A 14403-nucleotide genomic window follows, 5' to 3' on the forward strand; every position below is an offset into this window, starting at 1 on the left:
ACTTGCAAGCATGCATTTGTAAGTGTTTACTTAGTAGACAGTTAGGTTTGTAGTGTTGGTAGCGACGACGAGCTCGCATAAGAACCGGCTCGGTTTGGAAGCGTTCGTTGACGCCCTCCTCGACCCCTCGCCCTTCCCCATTCCCCGTGGCCCTGGCGCCCTGGCGCCCTGGCGGGCCGAAGGCCCAAGCAGTGCAGAGTCTAGTGGTGCAATGCCCGCCCGCTACCGCCCGCCAGTGTTCGGTGGTGTGCAGCACAGTGCAGACGTCGTCGGCGCGACCCACGGACGCGGCCACGGTGCCAGTGCTGCCAGTGCCAGGTATTCAGGCCGTTCAGCCCAGGTGGTCTCATTGGATATTCCTAGGTCATTGCCGGCCGTGTCCGTGCACGGCCGTGTACGGCCGTGTACGACGGTAAACAGCACAGCGGCGGCATCGGAACCAGTCTTTTTAATGAGTGGGGTGGGAGTCCTTTACTAGGTGGAACAAAACGATCACCGAAAAAGGCCGTGTGAAAAGCGCCCCCCTCCCTGCCACTCCTGAAACTATCGCAAGAGAGCTTTTGGGTATTCGGTACCATTTAGACGTCACTCGATGTAAGTTTAATTGAATATTGCTTCTTGTTCTCCTTGGTAGCAAGGGCCTGATTCAAAAGGGAGGGGGAAAGGTGAGGGAGGGAGAAAGGTGGTGGTGCTTGGGGGGGGGGGGGGGGTGCAGCATAAGTTGCCTAATTACGGGGCAAAGTGCGACTGGTACGTGACCCCTCACAATTTTATGCATGTGCAACTTTTCGTACAAATTTGGAAACATAATTTCTGAATTCTACAAATAGTTAAGTGTGAAACAAACATACAAACAAACACAAAAACAAACACACAAACAAACGACACACATCCACGCGCGCGCGCACCGAAAATTTACGTGTGTACTGAGTACACACGCGGAGCTCTAAAGTGTGAAATGAGTACACGCTTAAGTTTTCAGTGCGCGCGCGCCGCCCCCGCCTGTGTCTTTGGTGTGAAGCTGACGGAAAGTCCTGTCGCTGATTTGAGGTCGCCCGCAGTCCCGGGAGCAAGTCGCGTCCTCTGGTTGCCCTACTCCGCACGCGCACTGTGGTTTGTTAAACGGTCACTCTGCATGCCCGGCACGCAGGCCTCCGCAACGCCTCCGCAACGCCCTCGACCGCGCACCTGTTGAGCCGCCCTGCAAGCAAGGCAAGCAGTGCAAGCCGTGCAAGCCATGCAAGCCATGCAGGACGAGGTGGTGATATCCGGCGTGGGCGGCCACTTCCCGGAGTGTGACAACCTGCAGGAGTACCGCGAGAAGCTGCTGCAGAACCTGCATCTCATCAGTGATGGCGCGGGCGAGCTGCAGCCGAGTGAGTACAGACTGCACTGTCATCGTGCGTGTCCACAATTTTCTCTGCGGTCGGCTGATCTATGACCAGATTTGAAGTCATGTGGTGCATATTTTGCATTCATGTGGTCGTCCGGAGTCAAAGCAGCTAAATGTAGAGAATGTCGCGGCTGCGTTATAGGTGTGGATTGGTGCACCATTTGTGTTTGGCCCTGAACAAACGGTACCGTCTCAGGATACACCGCCGAGTCGGCTCCTCCCGACCCCAGCGCCACCATCACCAAGGAGAACATCAAGAGCGGCAAGATGCGCTACGGAGACAAGTTCGACAACACCTTCTTCGGCATGCACTCCAGGCTGGCGGCCGCCACGGACTCCATCACGCGGCACGTCCTGGAGTCCACCCTGGAGGCCGTCATCGACGCAGGTAAGGGCGGTCGCGCGCACAGGCGTGCCGTTGTGGCGGTGGACCCCGCGAAGCGGTAAACACCTGACGACGTGCTTCGGCCTTCGGCTTGGCCTTCGGCGCAGGCTACAGCCCCAAGGACCTGCACGGCACCAACACGGCGGTCTTCATGGGCTACCACTGCAGCGAGTCGGAGAGCAACTTCATCCGGGAGTCCGCCGACGGCTTCGGCATCATGGGGCTCAACTCGGCCATGACGGCCAACCGCGTTTCGTACTGGCTGGACCTCAAAGGTAATGGAGCGGCATTGCCGGGCGTTGCAGCAACATGGTGGCAACAGCATTCTTAACGGCGTGCATGCGCACGCATGCGCAGGCACCAGCTTCACGCACAACACGCAGCTCGTGAGCGGCATGCAGGGCTTGGACATGGCCTTCCGAGCCCTCAAGAAGGGCGAGTGCGACCGCGCCATCGTGGGCGCCGCCTCGCTGTCGTACTTGGCCGAGCTGGCGACGCACTACCAAGACTTGGGCTGGCTCAGCGCCTCCGGCATCTGCAAGCCCTTCGACGAGGCGGGTACGTCTACGTGGCGGGAACACGGCAGAGCGCCGCTGTTGCAAAACAAACAGGTGTGTTACCAGGCCTCTGGCGTTCCAGCTGACGGCGGCGTGCGCAGTGAGGCCGTGGTGGTGCTGGTGCTGGAGCGCGGCCGCACGGCGCGTCGCGTGTACGCGGAGGTGGTGCACACTGCCTCGGCCCTGTACGCCGAGGTCTCTCGCTCGGAGCTGCCCGACATCGAGCGTCGCGTCTTGAGCCACCTGCTCAGCACCTTCTACAACGTGAGCCCGAACCCTTATAGCCCTGTCGACTTTGCTTTCCGTTCGCTCATCGGCGTGCTTCCCCCACAGGACTGCGGCGTGAACCCGGACCACATCGCGTACCTGGAGGCCGACGGCTGGGGCGTGGGCGGCGTCGACGTGGCCGAGTTGGGTGCCCTGGACGACGTCATCGCCCGCCGCCGCACGCGTCCACTGCCCATCGGCTCCGTGAAGGGCAACATCGGCCAGACCGAGGCCGCCAGTGGGCTGGCCAGTGTCTGCAAGGTCCTGGTGGCCTTGGAGTCCGGCACGATCCCCGCCACGCTGAACCACGTCCGCCCCAACCCCAAGATCGCGAGCATCTCGCAGGGCCGCATCAAGGTCGGTGCACTGGGCGTGAATGCGACCACGCGGCGCGCGCAGGATGAGAGACATCTGTTTCACAGGTGGTGACTGACAACACGCCGCTGGCGCCCGGGATGGTGGCCGTCAACAACCTGGGCCTGGGGGGCATCGTGGGGCATGTGCTGCTGAGGCCCAACCCACGCGAGAAGAAGGCGCTGAGCCCGCCCCCCGCCGCCACCGCCGCGGGGGAGGACCCCATGCCCAAGCTGCTGCTTCTGTCGGGCCGCACCCCCGAGGGCCTGGAGGACGTCATGAAGTTGGTGCGTACACTGTCGTGCTGCTACCGGCGACTGTTCGAGACACTTGACGGAGGTGAACCAACTTGGTGGGCAGGCCGAGAGCAACGCCTCGGACCCGGAGTACGTCCACTTGGTGCACGGCGCGTTCTCCTCGCACATCTTCGGCCACATGTACCGCGGCTTCTCCGTCGTCCCCAAGGCCGACGAGGCGCGTCCCGCGCAGATCAAGGTGAGGGAGGCAGCCAGACAGGGTTAAGTTACCACAAAAATCTAACTTTCTTTTTCCGAGTCTAGTTTTACACCGGCCAGAAGCGCCCCGTGTGGTTCGTGTACTCCGGCATGGGCAGCCAGTGGGCCGGCATGGGTGCCGACCTGATGCGCATCCCCGTTTTCGCCGCCGCCCTGGAGCGCTGCCACAACGCCTTGGTGCCGCTCGGCCTGGACCTCAAGCACATCGTCTGCACCAAGGACCCCAAGATCTTCGACAACATCCTCCATTCCTTTGTGGGCATCGCCGCCGTGCAGGTGAGACGACGACGCCGGGTGGTGGTGGCTCTCTTTCCCCCACACTGCCAACAACGCCGCCTTCCTGCTTCGCCTGCTGCAGATCGGCCTGACGGACGTGCTGCGCGCCGTGGGCGTGGAGCCCGACGGCATGATCGGGCACTCGGTGGGGGAGCTGGGCTGCGCGTACGCCGACGGCTGCATCACGGTGGAGCAGATGATGCTGGCGGCACACGCGCGCGGCCAGGCCTCCAACGAGACCGACCTCATCCCCGGCATGATGGCCGCCGTGGGCCTCGGCTACAAGGACGTCAAGGCCATGGTCCCCGAGGCCATCGAGGTCGCCTGCCACAACTCGGCCACCAGCTGCACGCTGTCCGGGCCCGCGGCGGACATGCACGCCTTCGTGAGCCAGCTCAAGGACAAGGGCATCTTCGCCCGCGCCGTCAATGTAAGCAACATCGCCTACCACAGCCGCTACATCCAGCCCGCCGCGCCGCGCCTCCTGGAGCTGCTCAAGGGCGTGATCCTGGAGCCGAAGAAACGCTCGTCGCGGTGGATCTCGACGTCCGTGCTGCCCGCCCGAGCCGGCGACCACGACGCCCAGTACGCCACGCCGCAGTACTTCACCAACAACCTGCTCAGCTCGGTGTACTTCGAGGAGGGCTGCGATCAGGTGGACAAGGACGCCCTGGCCATCGAGATCGCCCCCCACGGCCTGCTGCAGGCCATCCTGAAGCGCTCCCTGGACAAGGACGCCGTGAACGTGGCCCTCACCAAGCGGGACGTGCCCGGCACTGGCTTGGTGCTGGAGGCCCTCGGCAAGTGAGTATGCTGCTGAGGAATCCGGCACTCTGGAACAACGCGCAAACTAAGACAACCTTTGGCGCCAGCTTGTACATGGAGGGCCTGAACCCGGACGTGGCCAAGCTGTACCCCCCCGTCACCACACCCGTGAGCAGGGACACCACTCCCTTGTCGCCGCTCGCCACCTGGGACCACCGCGACACCTGGCCCGTCGCCTTCCTCAAGGCCCCCGCCGTGAGTACCTGTCCCTTTGCCGCCGCGTCGCTGCCTCTCCATCTAACACCTTGACGGCCTGCAGGAGGGAGGCCCGCGCACCGAGATGCACCTGCCGATGGCGCTGGCGACCGCCGAGTTCACCCACCTGACAGACTGCACGTGGAACGGGCACGCCCTGCTCAGCCCCGCCACCTGCTTGGTGAGTCTTTAAAACATTCGTGCGCGCTTCTACTTTGGTGTTATCTCACAACGTTTTCCTGGCGTCTCGCCCCGCAGAGTCTGGTTCTGTCCATCGTGTCTAGCTACGCGCCGGAGGGCTGCCCCATCGTCCTGGAAAACGTCGTCTTCTACGAATCCGAGGTGGTGCCCGAAGAGGGTGAGCATGTCTCATGGTGCGGCACCTCTCAACTCGAATTTTTAAAATCATTTATTTACATCTTATCGGTTGTGTTGCAGGGGTGACGAAGTTCTACGTGTTGGTGCAGCGAGGCAGTGGTCGCTTCGAGGTGAGCGTCGAGGACCGCGTGGCCTGCACGGGCCGCTCTGCTGTCATATCGGAGCAGGACGAGCGGCCCTTGGGCCCGCCCGCGGCAGTTCCGACGGAGGACAGGTAACACACGTCGGCGGCCGGTGGGACTCGCGGCTCTCGCAGCGGCCCTGGCCGAGGCCATGGCCACTTTGTGCTTACGCATGCTGACGTGCCCACATCGCGCCGCAGGACGCAGTGCGACGGGGACGACGTGTACGAGGAGCTGGGCCGGCGGGGCCTGCTGTGCCGCGGCCCGTACCGCAGCCTGGCAGCGCTGCAGCGGGGCGAGCGCGCGGTGCTGGGGACCGCCTCGTGCCGCGAGGACGACGAGGAGTGCGGCCTCGAGATGGTCAGGACGCTGCAGCTCGAGACGCTCTTCCAGCTGGTGGCGCTGCAGCAGTCCGAGGGCCGCCACGAGCTGCACGTCCCGAAGCGCATCCAGAAGATCGTCATCGACCCGGCCCAAGGTGACTAATGGCCGCCAATTGCTGTTCTGCAGTGTGCATTCACTTACACTGTGGATTAAGGACTTCCGTTTCGATCTTTTGCTATCTGACCCTGACCGTAATGCGGTACGCCAATTATTCGCCGGCTATACGGAATTCGTTTACTCGTGGGAGCGCGGAGGGGGACGGGCCGCGTGGGGGGGCGCTGGCGACCCGCTGACCCAAGTAACCACCGCCGACCTGGCCAGTCAGACGGAGTCCACAAAGTGCTATTTTTTTTGCGCGAACGACTGTACAAGAGGGAAAAAGCTTGACGCAGGAGGACTTGCTGTGCCACCAAACTGCGATCCCACGTGTGCAACCATTTTGCCATGGCGGAAAGTGAAAGTGAAAAACATTCCCCTTCCCAAGCGGGAGTTGAACTCCGAGTCGAGAACAGAACAAGCGATGCTTGGAAAGATTTTTTGAGAGAGTGGACATGCCACCACTAAAGTAAGTTGAAGCCGTTTCACTGTCGCTCTTCTCGCGAAAATCGAAGCCGACCACGTGCCGCACGTCCCAACGGGCACCGAGCGGCACCGAGCGGCACCGAGCGGCACCGAGCGGCACCGAGCACTTTGCATTGTACAAAGCGGGATTGTGGCCTCGACACGCCGCTAGAGTGATGAAAACGGAGCCTCCGATGGAAACCAAGAGCAGGCGTGGATCCAGAGACAGGTTGGAGGGGGTGGGGGTGGGGGGAGTCGCAAAAGTTGCCTACGTACAGGGGCAAAGTTTGAGTTTTTGCCTGCCTAAGTAAAGGGAAAGAGGGGGGGGGAGGAGGAGTAGGGCACCAGAGCTGTATTTGTATGCATTGGTCGCTCAAAGCCAGCAAAAACCACTACTCGCTAGATTTTACCCCCTACAGATTAGGTAACCCCTCGGGAGCCACACGTGATCGCGGCCGGCCGGGTGCTTCATTGTGTATTTCCGGAGACGTTCTAACCGTCCCTTCTTCGCCAGTGCTTCCGGCTGGCTCGCAGGACGCGCTGCACTATGACCTGCAGCGGCGCTCCATCAGCCTGTGCTCCCCGCGCGGCCGCGTCGACGTGGTGCAGGTGGACACGCAGACCGTGCCGCTGCCGGCCACCTTCCTGCCCATCCTGGTGCAGACCAGGGCGTTCCTCGCCTACGAAGAGGGCGCGGCCAAGGACTTGGAGCACCTGTGCGCGCTGGCGCTGCAGGTGGCGGCGCTGCAGGTCCGCAGCCCCATGCAGGTGGCGGCCGTCCCGGCGCCAGGGCGCAGCGCGCTGCACGACGCCGTGGCTCGCGCCGCGCGCCAGCAGCTGCCCGACGTGAGTAAGGGACCGGACCCTCGACCGGACCGGGCCGGACTGGGGCTGTGGTCGGCATCGACACAAGCGCTGCGTTTGTTTCCAGCTGCATGTTCGCGTGGCGAGCGTGGCCGACGTGGGGGACAGCGCCGCCCTGGTGCTGAGCGACGCGGCCGGCCTGCGCGCCGCCCTGGACGCCGTGCGCCGCCAACGCGGCCTGCTGCTGGCAGAGCTGCCGCCGGGCTTCTCCCCTCCGGCCGAGCTGCGCCTGCTGCTGAGCGTGGAGCAGGACCGGCGGCGATACGCGCTGCTCAAGCACGCCGTCGTCGTCAACCTGGACAGCGAGGTGCTGCACGTGGAGGGCGAGCTGCCGCTGGAGCGCCTGTCGCTCTGCCAGGCCGCCGAGGTGTACCTCGTGTTCCGCGGGGTCGCTCAGCAGGCCCTACCGGACATTGTGAGGACGCTGGCCGCGGCCCCTGGCGGCAGCCGCGCGCAGTGCGTCTTCGTGCAGGACGCCGCCGCGCCGCCCTTCGCCCTGGACGCGCCGCTCTACGCCGCGCAGCTGCGGCTGGGGCTGCGGATCAACATGCTGCAGGGCGGCCGCTGGGGCTGGGTGCACCGCCAGCACCTGGCCAACCTGAGCGCCGCCGCCGAGGGCGCCGAGGGCGCCGCGGGCGGGCCGCGCATGCAGCGCACCAGGCAGCTGCACATGGACACACTGCAGCTCAAGTGCCTGGGCCTCAACCCGTACAGCGACGTCGCCGAGGACGGGCGCACGGCCGTGGGGCTGCTGGACTACACGGGCGTGCGCGCGGACGGCGTGCGTGTGATGGGCGTGTGCACGTCGAGCGCGGGGCCGTTGCAGCCCGACGCTATCCTGGAGTGGCCCGTGCCACCGGGCTGGTCGGACGAGGCCGCGAGCACCGTGCCGCTCGTGTACGCCACGGCCGCGTTCGCGGTCTATGAACAGGTTGGTGCTGGTCTGCTTCTCGCTGCTCCCGGCTCGTGAGTTTGGAGCGCGCTGCGGACGCTCGTGCGTGACGTCCACGTCGTTCTCATGCCATCCCCTTTCCAGCTGCTCGTGCGGCGTGGCGAGCGAGCCCTGGTGGTGGACGGTGCCTCAGCGCTGGGGAACGCCGCCATCGCACTGCTGCTGCGCGCGGGGTGCCGCGTCGTGGCCACGGTCAAGGACCGCCGCGAGGAGGCCAACCTGCGTGTTCAGTTCCCCAGCGCCTCTCTGGACACGGTTGTCGGCTCCAGCAAGGACTTCGCGCGGGAACTGGCCTGCCGCTTCGGCGCCAAGGCCTGCGTGGACGTGGCGCTGAGCCAGGGCGGCGGCGATGCCTTCAGAAGCGTCCTCAGCCTCATGAAGATGTACGGGCGCGTGCTGCACGTCGGCGCCGGCCTCGCGGATGTTGGAGGCAGCGTGGGTAAGTATGGTCCTCACACTTGGACACCCCCAGGCCGGCCAGATCCCAGGCAGACTCACGCCTTGGCTTTGTCGGGCAGGTTTGTCGACCTTCATTCTGAGCACGTCGGCGTACTCTTTGGCCTGGGACTGGCCGCTCAAGGCGCGCGAGGACACCAAGAGACGCGTGCACGAAGCGGTGCGCGCTGCCATCAAGGACGGCACCGTGCAGCCCCTGCCCTTCCACACGGCTCCTCCACACTCGCTGGCTGGGTCGCAGAGGCACGTATCGACAGCCATTCACTGCTGCGCCTTCTAACAGCAGCCGGGAGCAGGAGTCTCAATGTCGCTTGTGCGCAGGCGTGTGGCGGAGGGCGCGGGCAAGGTGGTGCTGGCCTTGTCCTCGCGCGCAGACAGCCGCAGCACCCCGCTGCTGGACGCGGGCCGCAGCTGCCTGGTGATTGGCCCGGCCGCCAAGGCCGTGTCGCTGGCGGAGTGGCTGTTGTCCATCGGCGCTCGAGACGTCAGCTTGGCTCCCAGCACGGCGGTTCGCGCGGCCAGCGCGTGGGTATCGCGTCGCTTGGGGCAGCTCGCCGTGCACTACAGCGCCACGGTGCGCGCGCTGCAGCCCGCGGACCCCCAGCAGCTCGTCAAGGTGAGCAACGCGACCTACCCGGCAAAGCAGGCGAGTCCGGGCCGGGCAAGTCTCACTGTGGCTTTTTCTCTTCCTCGCACCGCAGGCGGCCGCGCAGCAGTCCCCGCTGGGGCTGGTGCTGGCCCTGGAGCAGCCGGCCGCGCGCGTGCGTGCGCTCGACGTGGCGACGCGCGCGCCGCGCTGCACGCTGGCCGTGCTGGCCGAGGGGGCGCACGACCTGAGCGCGCTCATCGAAGTGGTGCGCTGTCGCAAGGAGAACGGTCTCCCCGGCGTGCTCGTGTCCATTGGGGACCTCTCCGCCGACGTGCGCACCGTGCCGCTGGCTGAGGTGAGCGTCTACGCCCGTGCGGCTACGCATTGTTTAACGGCCAGCTTTGACGACCACCTTGTCTGCCGCCAGGCTCTCCGTTGCGCGAGAGACCCCGTGGTGCACACCGTGGAAGTGATGCAGATAGCGGCGGACGCCGGCCAAGCTGGAAGAGAAGACGGCGGCGGGGCGTTGTCGGACCTGCTGCCCGACTCGGTGCAGGCCCTGCGGAGGCTGGGGCAGTCCCTGCAGCGCGACGTCGCCATGCGCGTGCTGCCGTCCCTCATCGGCGGCCCCAAGGACCGTCGGAACAAGGAGGTTCGGCCGTCGCGGGAGCCGCCAGCGTCGCCAGTAGTTGGTCGCCATGGTTATGCAAGTCTTGTTCTTTCCAGGTACCACCCGTGTTCTTGGTGGCCGGCCTCGGTGACTCCCCGACCAGTGAGCTGAGCTCCGTTGCCCGCTACATGTACGCCACCGCCGTGGTGGTGTCACCGCCGCGCAGCGCGTCATCCGTGGAGGAGGCTGCGGCCGCCGTGGTGGAGGCCGTGGCGCGCGTGCAGCCCAGCGGCCCCTACACGCTGGCCGGCCGCGGCTGGGGCGGCTGCGTCGCCCTGGAGGCCGCCCGAGTCCTGGCGCAGAGCCGGGACAGCTACGTCACCGCCTTCCTGCTGGACGCGTCGACCAACGCCATGCAGGCCGCCATCAAGCCGCTGCAGAACCAGCCCAGCGGGCTGCCCACCGCCCTGCTCAAGTACCTCCTCAAGCTGGACCGTGAGGTGAGCGCCAATGGCATACAATCAGTTGTGGTCTAGCCCGTAGTGGTAATGGTAACGTGAGGCAGGCCACCCAGCAGCCAGAGAGCACGGCTGCTGCGCGGGTGGCCCATCCCCGACTTGGCGGGCGCTTGCGCGCTGGCGGTGGCGGCGCACGCGTGCCGCACGTCGCACGCCGCCGCTCCACGACCCCGCTGGCGATGTTGCAGGCCGAGGAGCGGGTGTACCGCGCTTCTCCCTGGCCGGCGCAGATCCGGGAGGCGCTGGGGCACGACGACGCCGTGCTGGAGGCGGCACTCGACTGCGTGCTCCGTCGCGTCCAGGGCCTCATCGACTACCAGCCCGCGCACCGAGGCCCTGTCGACCCCAAGGTGGCCGTCACCCTCATCAGCAGCCAGCCCTACCACCTCCAGTCACCCACCATTACCGAGGTAAGCCGCCCACGCGAAATAATTACGACAACAATCACGTAATATGCGGCCAACTAATCGTAAAGTTGATGCGCCAACTAGTGTCGAACTACAGCGAGAGATCCCCCCTCGGCGGGGGGTCATGTCTCAGTAAACTTGGCCGAAACTTGCCTCTGAACTAGTTTGTTGCTGCAGGTGGTGTCCGAGGTGCACAGCCACGCCCTGCTCCCCTCGATGGAGGACGCGCTCGCGGTGCCCCGGCAGGCCGGCACGGCCATCAGCGCGGGCGTGCACGTGGGCCTCAGCAACATGCGCGAGCGACGCTCACTCGCCTCCCTCTCTGTCAACTTCTAGTGCTCCCTGAACACAGATTACCTGCTTTTTTCTCACCTGTGTAACACTCTCTCTCTCCCTCCCTCCTCCTGCCGTCGCACACCACACTCAGACGCGCCGCGCCGAGCCGCCGCGCCGCTACCCCTCGCGGCAGAGACTGCAGGCGTGGCCCCGGCCGTCAGATGGCGCTCCGAGCTCAGCGCCGATGAGGCACCGCGACGACCCAGAGCCCCGGGGCAGGCGGCACGGCGGCACGGCACGGCACGCCGTGCCACGCCACGGCACGCCGCGCGCCACCACGCACGGGACGCACTCTACCGAGGGGGCTTGCACTCGCGTAATAGTCGGGTCACTTCATCCGTAACAGCAACCGGAATAGTGCACTGAGTAGCAGCGTAATAGCCATATTTATCAGAATTTTACCTCTTTCCGAATTGTTTTACGCTAGTTTCGGCCATACACTGGTAAAACTGGAGCGTAGTTGTATGCCTCATTCAAGCATACAACTACGCTTGAAGACTTTACGCTTGACGTCAAGCGTGGAGAAGATAAATCCTCCCATGCATTTAGATAGGCGGGAGAGGGGCGAAATGTAGAACTACGCTTGATGCCGGGCGTAGTTCTACTACGCTTGAAGAAAGGCGTAAAAATACGCTTGAGTTCTACCAGTGTATCCACGTAATTTTGGGGCGTAATAGATAGCGAAGTAGGCGTAATCGTCGTCGGGTGACTGGTTTTGAGAGTGCACTCCCCCTCGGGCCGTGCCTCGGCAGCCGCGGAGGACATGTAGCGGCACTGACGCCCACGCACTACACTCACCCGAGGCGCCCCTGCTCGTGTTACTGACACTTCTCGGCTGCACCTGACGCGGCCGCCGGGGCTGGTACTGGGGAATGACACTGGGGGCTTCGGCTGTATCAAGTTAAGGATAATCAACAGATCATCTCATAAAGAGATCAACGGATCGGGGCGTTCGGGAGTAAGGGTTACGGTGGCCGTGGTCAAAACAGTGGCGGATCCAGATGCGGCCTATGGGGGGCAAAGTAGCACTTTTTGCCTACCTTTCAGGCGGCTATCTGGGGGCTATGGGGGGGGGGGCAAAAACGCCATTGCCCCCTCCCTGTATCCGCGCCTGGGTCAAAACTATTGTGTCAAATGTCTTAGGATGTCCTAAGTACTCACTTTCTTCAACATACTTCCTGGTTTTAGACATTTTGTGCCATGCCCGAACCGTCCCGGTCTGTTGATCAGTTGACGTGTTCGACCCCTCCTAAACTCGCTGGGGCGCTAAAAGACCGTCCTAACTCGCACGGAAGCCGGGGGACTATTTTAACTCGTTTGAGGACAATTTTGACAGGTAGTGGAAGGAACTTTAGACCCTTGCCACACATTATCAGGCGGGCGTCCGCGTCAATAAAAAAAAGTAGAACCAGTCTGACTCTGAATATGTACGTCAGCATTCCAACGGCACTCATAGAGTTCGCAAGCGCTCTCTCTGGCCGTTGTGGCGAAAGAATCTTTGCCGATTGCGCTGGCCGCATTTTGTCGTTGTGCGAGTTAAGATGGCTTCCAAGCACCGTGGTGAGTTAGGATGGTCTTAGCGCCCCAGCGAGCTAGGATTGTTTCCTAGCGCCCAGGCGAGTAGGGTGGTTTTCTTAGGAGGGGCCGCGTTGATCTGTTGATGTGTTGCTATTGCTTAACTTGGTACGGCAGCCTCACAGTAATACTGACGCCGCCAGGCACCCTTAATGGTGGATGTGAGGCATCCAGTCTTTGCGGCGCGCGCAGAGCCCAGCCCGGTCCGCGGCGGGGCGGCACGCGCAAACAGTTCTCAAGTCGCCGTGCTAACTGGCATCGGCCGCCGCGAAGTGCCCAAGTCCCCGAGGCCCCGGGACGCGCGTCGTAGCGCGTCGCAGTCAAGGCCACAACAGCGGCGAGTCCTCCCGATCAGCAGTGGCTGGTCCGGGCTGGCCTCATTACACCACGGCTGCCGGATTAATGATTTATGGATGTAAATGGGGCAGAATTATCCAAACAAGCCCATCACGCCATTCTTTCCTCCTTTCTCGACGGGAGGCACCATCATCCCAGCGACCAGACTTGTTGCTGGCCGCCCCGGCCGCCCCGCCGGGTCACGCCCCGCGCCACCCAGGCCTGGCTTGGCTGGGCTTGGCCTGGCTCGCCGCCAGCACTTCCCGCGGGGCACTTGTAGCAGCCGCCCCCCTCCCCGCCCCGTCCTCAGAATGACGCGCCCGATACGCTGCCGAGACTCGCACCGAGGGGCTTGCTGGCTTGCTGGCCCCTTCATTTTAGCTGTGTACACACACGCGACGTCCGGACGTCGTCCACTCGCCTTCCTCGTTTGCCCCTTGGGCAAGCCGGGCTGCACATCACTGTGTGAAGGTTGGACGTGGTAGGACTTGCATGAAGGCGAGGCAGCCCTCGAGTCTCGGGCCGGGCCCGGGGCCGGGCCGTCCTGTACATTGCAAATTAGCCCCGGCCAGCTGAGTGCCGCGCCTGCCAGCCCTGCCTGCCCGGCCCGTCCGCCAGCCCCGACTGCCCGCCCGCCGCGCGCTATGCCTGCCGTTAATTAGTTGGTTTCCAGTGGCGGAGGCCAGGGAAACTTATTTGGCATAATCGTATTTGGAATCGAGGTCATCGCTTAAGTTAAATCCAGGATTACGCCGAGGTCTCCACCCGGTCTCCGTTTTCGGGGAGCCTCCGTTGAGGACTGACCCCATCCCATCGAGTCAAAAATGGCTCCAGCCTTATCCATTTCGGGGCCCGGTGTTAGCGAGATGGCCGGCTCACCTCCTCACCGCCAGCCCCAGCCGCGCCAGCCCCAGCCGCCAGTCCTCGACGTCCAGACTAGATTCTTGCCGAGCCGCTCCAGTCTAATGAATTCCAGGCAGCGCTGCGAATAAAAGCAAGAGCATCAAAGTTTTAATTAGGCTCGCCGGGCAGGAATCTGGGAATCGCCACCGAGCGAAAGGGAAGTGAAAGCGGAGTGGCTTTCGAGAGCCGCTTACGTCGCGCCGCGTCAAGAGGTCTCGCTGTCGGAAGAAAGCGCCGCGCCGCGCCAAGCCCTTCGTGCGGGCGTCTCCTTCCCCCGCCCGATTCCGTCGCGAGTGGTTTATTAACGAGCCCTTCCTGCAACGTCCGCCTGGAGAAACCTCCAGCCGAAACCTCTGACGGATGCTCCCAGCGGGCCGAGGCGTTCCGCCGCCTCCGCGGGGCACCCCGGTAGCGCCGCGTGGCAAAAGAGGGGGGGGGGCGACCTGTGCTACATCCTTGGCTACATCCGGTACACCACTCTGGGCCCGGACTGCAGCTGTGGTCCGCCCAGAAGATGATGCTGATGATGATGTAGGGAGCACGCGGTGCCTGCTCGGGCCTGCATGTTTCATGAGCGTTTTTCGCTGTGAATGTGCGACCTCTTAGAGGACGGCGCGGAGGCCAGAGAGGCTGCCGTTGGTTCGG

General features: G+C 63.8%; 1 protein-coding gene across 1 annotated transcript; it reads left to right on the top strand.

The window, feature by feature from the left end:
• The first annotated feature begins 198 nt into the window (after window positions 1-198).
• LOC117651001 (fatty acid synthase-like) lies at window positions 199-10979 on the top strand. Its single transcript, XM_034394692.1, has 26 exons — window positions 199-318; window positions 1151-1376; window positions 1590-1781; window positions 1886-2053; window positions 2136-2336; window positions 2418-2599; window positions 2669-2959; window positions 3025-3243; window positions 3317-3451; window positions 3517-3747; window positions 3830-4551; window positions 4620-4767; window positions 4832-4948; window positions 5026-5125; window positions 5206-5359; window positions 5468-5745; window positions 6727-7058; window positions 7144-8007; window positions 8113-8467; window positions 8547-8727; window positions 8806-9100; window positions 9186-9428; window positions 9501-9725; window positions 9800-10183; window positions 10390-10611; window positions 10786-10979. The coding sequence occupies exons 2-26, from the start codon at window positions 1238-1240 to the stop codon at window positions 10942-10944; spliced, it is 6537 nt and encodes a 2178-aa protein (XP_034250583.1). The 5' UTR covers window positions 199-318; window positions 1151-1237; the 3' UTR covers window positions 10945-10979.
• The last annotated feature ends 3424 nt before the right edge of the window (window positions 10980-14403 follow it).

Source organism: Thrips palmi, unplaced genomic scaffold, assembly GCF_012932325.1.
Source record: "Thrips palmi isolate BJ-2018 unplaced genomic scaffold, TpBJ-2018v1 HiC_scaffold_5, whole genome shotgun sequence".
NCBI lineage: Eukaryota > Metazoa > Arthropoda > Insecta > Thysanoptera > Thripidae > Thrips > Thrips palmi.